Source organism: Pithys albifrons, chromosome 8 (assembly GCF_047495875.1).
Source record: "Pithys albifrons albifrons isolate INPA30051 chromosome 8, PitAlb_v1, whole genome shotgun sequence".
Lineage (NCBI taxonomy): Eukaryota > Metazoa > Chordata > Aves > Passeriformes > Thamnophilidae > Pithys > Pithys albifrons.
Window position 1 is genome coordinate 25349867 of NC_092465.1, and position 14337 is coordinate 25364203.

The 14337-nt window shown below is 40.8% G+C and overlaps 1 protein-coding gene across 1 annotated transcript in view; it reads left to right on the top strand.

Annotated features, from left to right (window-relative positions):
- Window positions 1-9834, top strand: part of PPP1R1C (protein phosphatase 1 regulatory inhibitor subunit 1C) — a 45720-nt gene extending 35886 nt beyond the window's left edge. The window contains 1 exon segment of the mRNA XM_071562312.1: window positions 9375-9834. Coding sequence (XP_071418413.1) covers window positions 9375-9463 — 89 coding nt within the window. The 3' untranslated portion in view covers window positions 9464-9834.
- The last annotated feature ends 4503 nt before the right edge of the window (window positions 9835-14337 follow it).

Genomic DNA, 14337 nt, shown 5'->3' on the forward strand with positions numbered 1-14337 from the left:
TACAGTCTTCATTGTGATAGTTTAACAGTGAGTCTTTTGACTGAGAGAAAGTAGCATCAGGCCCAACATTTGTCATTAAAAAGGCTCACCATGACAACTTAGTATTGTATGACTGGAGCTAAGAGAAGAGTTAGTAGCAACCAGCAGACATTTAGAGAATTAGTCAATCCTTGTTGCTGGGTTTCCGAATGAACATTCACAAACATCTGTGGGGCCATGCTGACCTGCTGAATATGCTGATGATCTGATCTGCTGCAGATCAGGTATGTGACCTACATAAACCTATCATATTTGCCAGTGCTTCAGATCATTTGTTTTGATTTAGTCATGCACATTAAAGAAAGAAAAAACAGTAGATGAAATTGCAAGGCTGAATAATGCCTTGGTCTTATAATCATAACATACATGAGAATTTTTTTCTCCTTCTCCGCCTGAGCTTAGGTATAAAAAAGTGTAACACACATGGGGTTTTTTTTCTGATTTATAGATTGCTAAAATGTCAGCATAGCTTAAACTGCTGCACTGATGCTCTACATTCTTTTATTCCAACCATTGGAGATTTACCATGTCTGCTGGCCTTTGAAAACTCCCTCAGCTGTAAATGACAGTGATAGCTTGACTTTGTTTTTTCTAGGATTATCTAAGCAGAAGTTTGAGAATATCTAGTGCACTTCCTGTCTCTGTCAGTTTGTGTCATATATCAAACTTTAAAACCACACACAACAGTAATTTATAGTATTTTACATACATTCATTGTAAATAAACAGTAGCTGGGGTTTTTTTCTTTACAACTGGAACTTGAGATCAATTACCAAAGCTAACTCTTCTTTCTTTAAAAACAGTAAGAGAAAATCTCATTAACCTCTGGACGAGTGAGAGACCAAGCTTTGTATGTAAAAAAAGACTGTGTTTAGACTTATTGTAGATAGCAGTGAGGATGACCTTTGCATGTTGGTTATCAAGGTTCAAGTGGTTAGTTTTCCTCCTCCATGATACTTTACAGGCAAGTGTACCAATCAGAGTCCTTTGACACAGTTCCACAGTGCACCATTTTTCATTCTTTCTCAACAAAGAACAGCAAAAATTTTCGAAAACTTTCAAAGGCTGTATCAAACAGCCTGTTCAAAGTTGCCAACATCTATAAAGCAAAATTTTTCACATCCATTTACTTTTACTTTGTCTTCCCTCCCTCATGTTTTTCCTGTTCACTCCCTCACACACATGGAAATTGTCAAGGTCTGGGTCTGTGTGTTTTATTCCCGTCATGTCACAGACAACTTTCTGCTGCTCTTTGAACTGTGGGTAGCTCAGAGACACCCAAGAGAGTGCCTGCCTTTAGACATGCCAGGGCTGCCCCCGTCAGCAAGGCTGGACTGCTGCTCTTGTTGCTGGGTCTGCTTGAAAACAGGACCAGCCTCCTTCCACAGATCATCTGGTGTGAATATTGCACACGAGTGTCAGCAGATAAAATAATAGCTGACAGGTTGTCAGACTGAAGCCATTCTTCTAGGTGGGAATTAAGAAACATAAGGAAAAGTATGAAAATGCATCATCTGTTTGCATACAAATAGCAGTCATTGTTTAGTTCTCAGTTCATAGTCAGTAATTCTTCACCGATCACTGCATGCCACAGTTCTTGTCTTACCATACTAATGTTAATGAAGCATCCAGGAACCCACACCAGCAATTAGGTCTGTGCCAGATAAGCCTTGTTCAAACATGTAACAGAAGCTGGTTGTTGCACCAGGGAACTCCATTTAGGGTGTAGCCTCAGCATTCTGGCAGCAAAAATGTTCTTACAGTGTTTATGAAATTCTACAGTTGGAGACTTTGAGGATGATTTGGAAATGGCCATGGAGGTTGATAGTTGTACCTCTCCAGAACCGTGAGAGAAAGAACGAAAACCATAATTTAAAAGCCAACCAATGTGAGCAGCAAAGCTGTATCATTTCCTGATTTGGGTGCCAATGATGCTCATAATATGTGAAGAAAATTAATCTTCCTTGAAAACATAAATAGTAACCATTACTCTGAAATATCTTGGGGGAAATCAATGGAGGGAACTCAAGGGGGAAAGTAGTGACAGGAGCAAAGGTATGTTTATAAAACTTGGAGAAGGAGATGTAGCATTAGTGAAGACCCCAAGATAAGGAGAGTTTCAGTGACTGGATAAATAGTAAAGACCATGTTGGCCACATTAAAATGTGCAAGACTTAGATGAAAATTGGGTATGAGAATTCAGAGAACACTCGAAATCGGAAATGTGTAAGCTTAAATGTCAGGAAAAAAATGATGGTGTTGGTCATAGTCAATGAACATCTTGGAAAAGACTACAGATCAAGAGCTTAATTTAGACCACTTTGAGATAATGTCTTAGACTTCCACAAGCTTGCATCAAAGGTGCACTCTAGAGTTTTAATTTGGACAGAAGTAAAATACTCTATCCATCAGAATCTTTATGAAGGTGTTTAGTATTTTTGTATTTGAGAAGTACATGGCTGAAGATTGGGAGTACTTGTAAGACTAGAAAAAACCCTTCAGCCTCTTTCACCCATCCTCAGAGGCTGGAGGGTAGGGGAAATGACTGTCAGAGGATGGCAAGGGGAAAAGCTAAAGAACAGGGGAAGAAGAACCAGGGCAAAGAAGTGTCAAAGGCAAAGACATCCACAAGTTGGAAAGGATGAAGCTGAAGACCACTAGGCACTTTTGCCAGAGAGCTTTCAGACTCAGTCCAAGGGTAACTTGATCATAGGAAGCAGAGGATGGGGGCAGGAGGAGTGATAAAGTGGAAGCAATGAGAATCATTTTTTGTGAGCTGAATGGTGGAAGGAGGAGTTGGACAACTGGGGAGGCAAATAGGATTAAAGACAAGGTTAATGGTTTTTAAGCATTACTAACAAAAGTATAAGCACTGAAGTATGCCTTGCATGCAAGGAGAGCTTATCTAAACCACCCAATTAAGTAAAAGTGGATTAAAGGTTTCAGGAACTGGTTGTACAGATGAGGGAGATAGATAACAGGTCATTTATGCAAAGAGGAAACAAGAGAAAGCTCAAAATAGGTTTTTGGAAAACTGCAACATTTTTCTTACTGTTTTGCTGTCCTACTCTTGCATGGAATATATGTCCTTCTCTATTTCAGCTGTTTAAAAGAACATAAATATATAGTAGGATTTAATTTTTATGCAGCCAATCTGACTTTTTCATCAAGAAAGTCAAATGCCTGGGATGAGTGTGTACAGGGAGTAAGTTTTGAGTTTCTCCGTGACCGGTGATGACAGCTGTGTATCTGATACCTTGTCCAAGTGGGGCAGAGGGAAGACTACACATGTACTTCTTACATTTAAATAAATTTGACAGTGTAGTTGGCATGCACCTGACAATGAGCATTTGAAGATGACTAAACCTGCTTTTTCTAAACTTTTATGAAGCAGAAAACGTGAGAATGGAGGCTGATTAAGCTGTATTCTGTTGAACTGAAGAAAGTCACAGAGAGAAAAAGTGTTTCATAATTACACAGCTCCTGTCAAAGGTTTCTGCCAGGCAGATGGTCCCGTGGGCACTGATGGCCCTCAGCTTCAGCCAGAGGTGGCAAGAGAAGGAAGCATTTCATGCTTTTCACAGGGTGTGCTCCTGAAGCCAAGGCAGAGTTGTGCCTGTCCAAGCTGGACTGCAGCACTCATTTCAGAGACCGGCCCAAGGCTCCCCTGCTGGCAATGGCCAGCACAAGGGAGCATGTTCCCTCACATGGAACACCAGATGCTTCTGGAAACATCTGGCAAAACATCTTGTGAAGTGTTAAGAGTCTGTTATTTCCATTGTACAGGTGTCTAGCTGAGCAAGAAAGAGATTTCTTTTGAGACAGAGTGCATAGGATTTGGGGTTTTTACTACAGGATTTTTTTTTTAAATCTGTTACTTCTGCTGGCAGAAAGCATATTCTTTTTACTACAATACCAGTCAGCATCCTCAGGCACCACACACCAGTAGTGAGTGACTGAGACAATGATCTGCCCCTGCAGGTGCAGAGGGAAGATGAGCCATTTCAGCAGCAGGCAGTGATGTGCCAGAACTCTCTGCACAGAACAGTCAGCTCCCATGCCTCCCTCTCAGGAAAACAGATTTTTTCTGTTACATTTCTGTGCACTGGGTCATGACTGGAGTGTGATTTCTATGTGAGATTTTGTCTCATAGGTGTATCTGTGACATGTAAGAGATGCTCCATGTTCACTGATTTTGGAAATACACTGGTACTTAGTCAGATGCAACACCTTAATCCAATTATTTTCATCCCTTGTGTTTGGAAACAATATGTAGCTCACATATATGTATATATAGATCACAATGGACTACATGACCTAATTATGAGTTTGTATGTTTTCCAAAATCAGTACAGAAATACTGATTTAGTCTGGTCCCCTGGTTTTAAGGAATGAAGAGAAATCTTCCTCCTGAAATCCATCTGACTGGTGTAATTAGACACTTTGTCACTTTTCCAGAGAAAGGAGTCATTTGAAACTCCCAGCTGGGTCAAAATGTAGCCCTCAATCACACAGTTAACGTTAAGACACTATTATAAACTGTAAGATAGATTTACTGAGTTTTGATTTCATAAAACCATACAGTCATTTCTATTACAAGAAACCTTGGGAAAGCCCATGGTTCAACCTTTAGCATCAGCAGAATCAGCACCAAATTTATCCAGGTTTTCCAAGGCTGAAACAGTACTGAAAACCTCCTTAGAGAGAGACCTCACATTTTCACTAGGAAACCACACCAGTGCTTAAAAACCCTCACTGAAATAAAACCTTCTTTTATCCAGTCAGAATACAGCCTCTTCCAAATCATGACTAGACATCTCCATCTTTTGAGTGACTTTCCTTGGCACAGGCAGGCTGCTGTTAGGTACCCCAAAGTTGCCCCTGATCTGATACAGCTGTTTGTTATCCTGTACCAGAATGGGCCATCCCTGTGTCTGGAGGAGGCTGCCCTGGAAGACCTCCCAGGGCTCTCGGTCTCTGACACCTTCACAAGCGCCTTCCATTGCATCCATCTGAGCCAAAGACCTCTGGTGGATGCTGATTTTAATGACATTAGTTTGGCCTTTTTTTCTGGTTTTGTTTGCTTGGTTTTGTTTTGGGTTTTTTCCCTGTTCTTGTTTGTGGGATTTTTGAGCGGTTTGTTTGGCTTTTTGGGTTTCTTAAATCAAGAATTCTTTTCAGTTGGGGAAAAAAAATGAGATATATCAGAAAAGTCAAAACATATTTGACTGATAAATGCAAAACAAAATGTACCATTAAAAAGAATAGTCTTCTTTTTTTCTGTTTAGTTCTGTGAATATATGATGTTTCTTTTGAATTTGCATTTTTGCTGAGGGAACCAGAACATAACTCATTAAGCATTGGCATAAAATAGACATTTTTATTTGGCTGTTATTCTCTTTGAGCAGGTTTGTTTGAATGATAATTTCAAAGTGATTCAAGTTCTGAAATGCTGAAAATCAGCCTGTTTTGGCTGTGGCTCAACTTTGCCTTTCACTGCTTTCTGAAAATCTGGAAATATGATTTTGATAGAGAGAGGATCAACTCCAAACCATAAAACTAAATACCCTTCAAAGTTTAGGGAATTCAAGCTGCCAAACAGACTTCAATCGTGAGTTTGGTAAATGTCAACACTCTTCCTTGAGCAGTGAAACGGGGTGAAGGAAAAAGTGTTAAATAGGATGGGGAGCTGCCTTAATTAAGTTGTTTTGGTTTTTTTTCCCAGGAGATACTTAATTCAGGGACACTTGGTTATTTCATATCTTCTGACACTGCTTAGCTTCTAATCTGTTGCTTTGGTCCGAGAGAGAGAGAAGCAAAAAGACAGCTGTTGATGAAACAGCATGGATGTTGTCATGTGACTACAAAAATGCCAGAAAGTTGTCCCATTCACACTCATGATTTATTAATATCTAGAAATCTAGAAATATGATTTGACACAATGACTTCATCTAAAAAGAATTACCAGTTCAAATTATATTAGTGCATGGCTGCTGAATATGACTTGGAATTATAGGTTTGCTTATCACCATTAATTGGATTAAATTACCTGTTTTGAAATATAAACCCTTTGAGGAAAAACAATTCCTGCTGGCTTTAGAAGTGTTCAGACAGGCTTTGTTTTAAAGCAGCATAAGGGTGAGTTTGAACATGCTGTGTGTAAGAAATGGTTGCCAGGGAGTGGTTAGAAGGGGCAGTGTTTGGTCTGGAAAGGGGTTTTTGCTGTCTGACCTCCCAGGTGAAGAGCAGAGCCCCATCTGGGGTGTGACATTACGGAGAAGTGGCTGGGCCTGGAGCAGAGGGGATTGGGAACTGGTGGGGACAGTGGGATGGCTGGGACCCTATGAGTCCCATCCACAAGGAAGGAGAGAGCAGGGCAGGGCACCCAGTGAGAGAAACGAAGCAGTGTCAGAACAGAGCAGCCACAGTACTGCAATAAGTGGAGGGTGCCCACAAATTCAGAGTTACCCATTGCCTGGAATAAGGGACATTGATGAGACAGAGTGACTCCATGGATCAGCATTTGCAGTCCTCCCTATTTGCAACTGATAGTAGGAAAGTCAGTTTAGTTTACGTGGAACCAGTAACTTGACATTTCTAACTTGGATGTACTCTTACATACAAACAAATCTTCTAAATATCCACCACATACCCCAAAAAATATCCTGGCTTTGTTTTGCTTTTTTGCTGTGAGTGGCATCTCGCAGTCTGTGTATGATGCTTATCTTTACTGCTACTCATCAGTGATCAGAAAAACACACCAAACTCTGAGAAATCTGAGGGCATGAACTGTGTTACTCGTGTACAAAGATTGAATAGATGAGAAGGAAATATTTGTTCTAAAAATTAACATTGCTATAGTTGTGGTTGTAAAAATGGTTGGGGTGCCCTGAGTAGTAAGTTCTCACTCAGTCTCCAGAAGAATGTAACCTTTCAGCAAGCAATTCAGGTATCGCTAAACACAGATACTGGGGATGAACAGATCTAACAGTACATCTCTTCAAGCAGAGCTGCACCTCCCAACCTGTTTGTCATGTGCTTCGTATTGACAATGGGCAGGGCAGACAGCCTGAATAACCCCACTGAACCCACACCAGAGAGCCACTGTAGCAGCCTCTTCCCTTGAGCTCTGGCTGAAAGTGCCAGTGTGTTCCTGGGCAGGCTCAGCTCCAACGCCTTCTGAGCACTTTTGGCAGCCCCTGTGGGCTACAAAAAATACCATTGCAAGATGCTTCATCATAGTAATTGCATATAATATGCCTTTTTTCTGTCCCTAACATTCCCTTTCTCATTTTTCAAAAACTCCTGAAAAAATTATTCACTCTGTCTTCTAAAAATTCCTGTCTGAAGAAGAGTAGCTCTCAGATGGGTACTGTGAATTGTGCAAGAAATGGATCTGTAAGTGCAGAGGAAACAACAGGAGGCAAATTTGCCTTACAAACACAGTATAATTTGGAAGCAAATATCCATTAACCTATAGTTAGGTGAAATCATATTTAAAGTGTTTGTCTTGCTAAAGGGAGTTGCTAAAGAGGTGATGTTAAGAGCTTGGTGGTAGCTGAGCACCTAAGTGTTTCTTCCTGTATCACAGTTACTTAATTGGAAATGGTTTGATTATTGCAGGGAACATTTACAAGAATTGTGGGTTGAGAGCATTAATGTATTTGCTTGTTTTACATGTGAACAACAGTTTCCTAGGGAAGCATGTACTGTCATTTGTGTGGAGAAAAAAGAGAGAGGCCCAGCACAGGGTAAGGGGCTCCTGTTAGAAGTGAAGCTGGTTGTTGTATGACTCATTCTAAGATACCATTTTCAGCTACTTGTAACTTTGTTGAACTGGATTAACATATGTTGAAATTTTTTCCAACTGCTGTAAATGGAAAAAAATCTATCCCATATTTTGTAGTGGTGTGGGCATAAACAGTGAAGTGTAGGAATCTCCAGATTAAGTGACACTGGCACCACAACTCTCAAACATACACCATCAGCAAGTTGTCCTACTCACAGTTAGGAGCAATCTGGATCTTGCCCTGTATCCCTTAAGGGTGCACCCCTTTTTGAAAACTGTGCCCCTACAAGTGCTATGACTCATAGGGTGCACTGTGGGGTGTTTAATTTTCTAGCAGTGGTTATCTAAAGCAGCTGGGGTGTAATTTCTCCTCATCACAGACAGGAAGTGATACAAAAGGGAAGCCTTTTTTCTAACAAGTAGGAATGGTGACTAGAACAATGTATGATCTTTAATGAAACCCAAAATACTTTTATGTTATGACAGTAATGACATCAGAAAACCTAATTCAGGCTTATGTTTTGTTGAAATCATGCATTTTTGACTAGCAGTTATGTTTCTACTTTGTTTTTCAAAAACTACAGGACCCAGAAGATAATCTTGTGTATTTGTTCTTTAAATCTGTTTGAAAATAAGAACCCTTCATCTCTGGTATCTCATATCTGTCATCTTTTTATCCTGATGTTACCTCCTTTTCCTGCTCAAATTCCTCTAGCACAGCAAGGCAGAGCTGAGAAGGCAGGATCAGTCCCATTCATTGAGGCCTGCTTGCTTGTATTGAACATGGGACAGAGAAAATAACTTTGTAATTTGAATAATTTTCATAGTGTCCTACTTTACTTGTTGGCTGAAACCAGCCTGCAGTAGGTACTTCATAACTTTCCTCAGACCTGAACTTCCAAATAACCCACGATAATTATTTATCCTTTTCATCTGGCCCCACATGGTACTTCTTACACATTCTCCATGTAAGTAATGATCCAATCTTGTCAGAGCTTTGGTGTCATCAGTCTCCTGTCAGGTGCAATGCTGTCTTGGCATAAGGACAGCTCTGCAGGTGGTGGGCAGGCTGTGGGACACACGCTGGACAACACCTCTGGAGCACATGGGAAGCTGAGATCACGGGGCACTGGGTCCATGCGAGCAATGACCTTCAGCAGATCAGCCTCAGGAAGGGGCTGCAGCTGAAAGTCTGGTAGAGTAATTCCCATGTATACAGTCTGAGCTTTGAAAACTTTTCACTGGCTTTACATGGGCAACACTAATCTGATCAAGGGTTGCAAAGAAGAAGCGAGGAGCAAATACTGTTCTGAACCTATATTCAAGGAAGAGAATATTTCTGTTGTAAATGCACCATAGTATTATTTGAACTAAGAAGTTTGTGAAAACGGGAGTCAGTATGGGCATTAAACTTGCTATTATTTTGATTTTCTGTTTGTTTCTTCCTTCACAAATAGAAAAAAAAAAAGGTAAATATAAAAAAAAGGCAAATAAAAAAACTCTGATGCAAGCTAATGCAACTTTAACCATGACTTTTATATTCCAGGGATTAAGCACCTGAAAAGTCAGAGTGATTCAGTGTTTCCAGAAGAAGAAGAGGGAGTTGGTGAAAGGGAAGAGGAGTGGGGCCATTAAGGAGGGTGCAGCTGTCCCGAGCCCCGTCACGGAGCGCGATGCACTGCGGGCCGTGCGTGCCCAGACCCTCCCGCACCGCTGTGTCCGCACCGCGCGCTCCGCCTGCCGCGGCACCGGCGTTCCCCGCGGAGCGCCCTCGGCTGGGCCCTACAGACACCCGCAAACGTGTCCTGTGACCCCTACGCCCCAAGATAAAACAGTTGTTTTAAAGTCATTTTTCTTTCATTTTCTATGACTTAGAAATGTAATTTGCAAATGTGTTATCCACCTGACGTCAGTACTGCCAGAGCTTAACTACTCCGCGTGAGCTGTACTCTAAGGCTTGTTGTAAATAAAACTGATTTAAAAGGTACAAAATAAATAATACATTAATTTAGACAAGACTGTCAGTTGTACAGAGGGTTTGTCTAGCACATAGAGGAATGGTCATTAAAATGACCCTTTCAGTTAAGGGCAGTTTTTACCAGTCTTGGCAGAGTTACTTGCAGCGATGTAGATGGAAACAAGGTAACAAAGTAAGCAGAGCTGACTCTGTCCCTAGAAGGTTGCACCCTTCCCTGTGTTCCCTGGATACGTGATCCTTAAAATACTTGTCTTGCATTTTCTGAGGCTGCCGAGTCACAGCAACCAAAATGTTTTCCCTACACGAGATCATTGCTATCTGGAGGCAGTAAAAAAGGCTTCAGTTTGAAAGTCAGAGGTAATCCAGGCATGTGGGACCTGTGAGCAGGGTCCACATACCAGCTGAGCCATGGGAAACACCAATATCCATCTTCAGCACCTGCAGCAAGTACAGGCATAGCCCTCTCCGCCCTGTGTTTGCCACAGTTTCAGTCAGTAAGTGACAGCGTATCAAGCTGCAGAAATTTAACTTGTGTCTGAGCCCTAGGTTTTCGTTTAAAGTCTGGCATGATTTATACCAACCTTTTCATTTTATTAGACCAAGTAAGCTGTATGGTATAAAATGAAATAAGGTGGAGAAGGAAAACCATGTTTCTTCAAAGTCACACTTCATAGATTATTTCAAATTTTTGTTAATGGCAAATTTTTAAATTAATTCGCTGTCATTTTGCATTAACTGTTTCCCTTTGATACAAAGTTTTACCCTCAGTTTAACTTTCCCATGCTTAAAGTTTCTTTTAAAGGGTTGAGCTAACAAAGAGGTGAAAAAAAAAAAAAGAAGTATATGAAAACACAGAGCCTTTTGTGTGTGCCTTGCATGGTGATTTCACTCTCAATCTGAGGTCTTCCTTCCACGAAGACCTGCTGAGAAAAGGATCTGCCAACAAGTGTTTCTTTATATATGAGAGCCATCTTTTCCTGTCCATCTCTGTATCTTGTCCTATTTCCTTCTACTTTCCATAGAAACACTGCAAACAGGATCCATGACTCCAGCTCAGCAAGGGTCTGCAAGAAGGACTAAAAGAAAGACTCTTCAGTTATACAGAAGCAGCTATGGGACTTGGAGGACTGAGAGCTTTTTGTGTCACAAATGACAAAAAGATGGAAATGACCCTTCAGAAATCATTTGAATGGCCCAAAGTTAGAAGTGCAGTGGCAGCAAGAAGATTTGGGCTCCAGGCCCAGATTTGCCACGGCTTTGCTTTTGCACAAGCACCAGGCTCTTCACATAATTGCTCACTGCCACAGTACTCCCAAGGCATGAATCAGTCATCGGTGTTTAACCTTACACCATCTCATCTAGCTAATAAAGCACTTGGGATATTAATGCCTTTCTGCTGGATATTAGCACCCACAGGCTTCAGAGGAGACCTGTCTGGGACCTGTGGACAAATGAAAATATGTACATAGTTTATAACAGTTGATAACAGGAAAAGGTACTGAACATTTTGACATCTCAGCATTTCAAAGGCAACACATAAAACAATTGATATGAGCTTGGAGCATTCATCACTGAATACCCTGTTTCAGGATGACTGTTGGACCTGAGTATGATTACACTTTAGGGAAAAAACACTACTCAGATTTAGTTTGAACTGGATCTGAGTGTTTCCAGGATTGTAACTTCAGCAATGAGAGAAAAACCATTCTGTTTCACAGCTGTGATCTGGATGAAGTGTCATGGTCCAGTAAGAGTTGTACATGGATATGCCAGTATTTAGATTCATCTCTAAATCCAGATTTTGTCATCTCCCCATTTGTGAATATTCCACCTTTGTTTTATCATGTTAAATTCCCATTCTTTCTGTCTTTATTCACCCAAGTTTATGCAAGGAGTTTGTCATGTCTGAGTATGGGAACAGACTCATCCTTTCCAGCAAAGGGACTGGACTTCTTGCAGAGATTTTGCTATGGATCCACCCTGACATCATTTGCTGGTGGGACCTCATCTGAAGGACAAAGTTAAGATGATCATATTTTTAATAAATCAGCCATTTTACTCAAAACGGAAGTTCTGTTTACCTGATCTTCCACATGTGAGGCATACAACAAGTGGAGCTGTGAGAAAAGAATCATTAAAATATCGGAGCCCAGAAAAAAAGTGCTTGTCATGAACCAGAGCTGAAATACTGCAGTGTACTGACAGTGAGCCCTGAGACAGAAATGTCTGGGTGTGGGGAAATCAGAAAGGAAGGTCAAGAAAAGCAGTCTGTTTACTAAACCAGGTATTTTCTGGGGTTTGATGTAGCTGCTGACATTTAAGAACAGCAGCCTTAGATAGAAAGCCTCCCGTATGCCTTGGTGTGGAACTGCAAGATCTGGTTGTCTCACAGCATGGTCAGCCCCACACAGGTGCACTTGATGATGCAGATTTCTTTGTGGGAGTCTGTGGTCCATCATTGTGCAATGCGTTTATGTCACCAAAAGCACAGAATAAACAAATACAAAATTCCATTAATGTTGTCTTTTTGTTTAGTGTGAACAAATCAGGAGGGCATCGAGAAAGTAAACAAAAAGTTAGGGAACACCAAGTGCCTCAAAGAAACTGCCAATACAAAAACATCTTAAAGAAAAATTGCAATGATGTGTTCCCTGTTTGAGCTGTCTCCTCTCACAACACCTGCTCCTGCTGGGGAGTCCTACAGGCTTGGTAGAAACAAGGTTTTTATTAATGAGTTGCATTAGTTTGTTTCCCACAAATAGGCTGATAGAAAAAGGAAGCAGAAAAAGACTTTCCAGGCAGGTAGTACACATAGTTCTTTCTTAATGAGCAACTCTGATTTGTGTATTTTTCCCCTTCCCACAACCATTTTCTTAAATCTACTGCCTTTACATGCTGTGGAATGTTTGCTGTTGCTCTGGCTTTCGAGATATCACAGGACATTATCTGCAGAATTGAAAGGAAACTGTCTCCTCAGACTGATCTCAGTCTGCTTCTGGTATCCCTCAACTCATTAACGTTTAGTAGTTTAAAAGTGTTTCATTATTGCATTTCACAGCCTTGTTTCTTATGCTACACTTGTTGTTCCATGACAGGTTCTTCCCTTCAGAGAGATTAATTGAGACATTGTGCTAATAAGTTATTTGGAAACAATTCCAATGTTTGATTTTTCAGGATGGTTTATGTTGTTTATACTCCAGGTGCAGAAACAGATAATTCTTAAATAGATATTAAGATCCAAGATTCAAAACTCCTTTCCAAAGCATAGTTTCCACTGAAGTCAAAGGAATTTTCCTTGAGAAAGGCTCCAAATTTCAGCCAACAACATACTTTGAGGAAATACAATGTGTAGTGTATAGGAAAGCTTCTTCTATCCTGCTATCGATTTAATTACTGAATTTCTTGCATTTTTTTATATTTTTGTTAATATTGCTATAAATTGTATTGAAGTCTTCAAGGACTTAGCCAGTATCTTCTACTTATGTAATTATTTCTCCCCAGTAATGTAAACTGAAAAATCACCATTAGTTCTTGCACTGCTGGTGTTATTTAGCCAAAATTCTGACAGCCAACACTACAGTTCTGACTCCAAGGCAGAGCTGAAAGAAGAGGTTCTGTTGCCTGTGCTTGGGCCAGGGATTCTCACAGTGTCCAGGATCCAGGCAGTCAGTCAGGAAGGGACCTCCAGTTCATCTACACTTCCTTTAAGAGAATACGATACCAGGGGTCAGGCCAGTGATGCCTTTTGCTCCTTAAAAGAAAATGCATTAATATTATTCCAGAAGGTGGGCTGTTGGCTGGCTGTCACAGTTCTCTCCAGAGGTGACCTGGGTAGGCTGCAGTGCTGTGGGTGGTTGGGGAAGGACCTAAGCAGGGCTTCTGCAGGTCTGTTTTTGTAGGAGCCTGGCAGTTGGCACTGCACAACAAAATGTCCCCAGCTCAGTGCAGGGATCCCTTTCTCATTTTTTTTCCTCTTGAGAAATGTTTGGGGGGGTTTGGTTTTTGTTGTTGTTGTTGTTGGTTTTTATGAGGGACCTTATTCCTGAAGTACACAAGGCATTGTCTGTCCACTAACCCTGGGGGACAGTGTAAAGGGGATATTTAAGACATGTTGGCCCTCAAGACCCCTTTCCTTCTTCTCCTATTGCATACATGTTGCTGCTCAGGCCCACAGATGTTCTTTTATTTTTTCTCTAGCAACTCAGTGCAATGATGAGCTCAGAAAGAGCCTCAGTTGTTCTGAGTATTCCTGACATGTGCAATCACATGTAACCTTTTCATGCATAGCATTATACTTGGAAAAAAGTGGATGCTAAATGTTTCCTATGCTTTGCCTTATTCTCTGCTTTATCCTCCAGTGAGGGTAGCAGCACTTTGAGCAAATCTCAAGCAAGATATTTTGCACCCTCTACTAAACCTCAGGCCACTGCTACTAATCTCCAGTTACATCAAAGTGGGCTGATGGAGTTTATACAAATTCCATATCTGTATTCTGCTACAGATCTTTTTGTTTTGTTTTATTTATTAAATA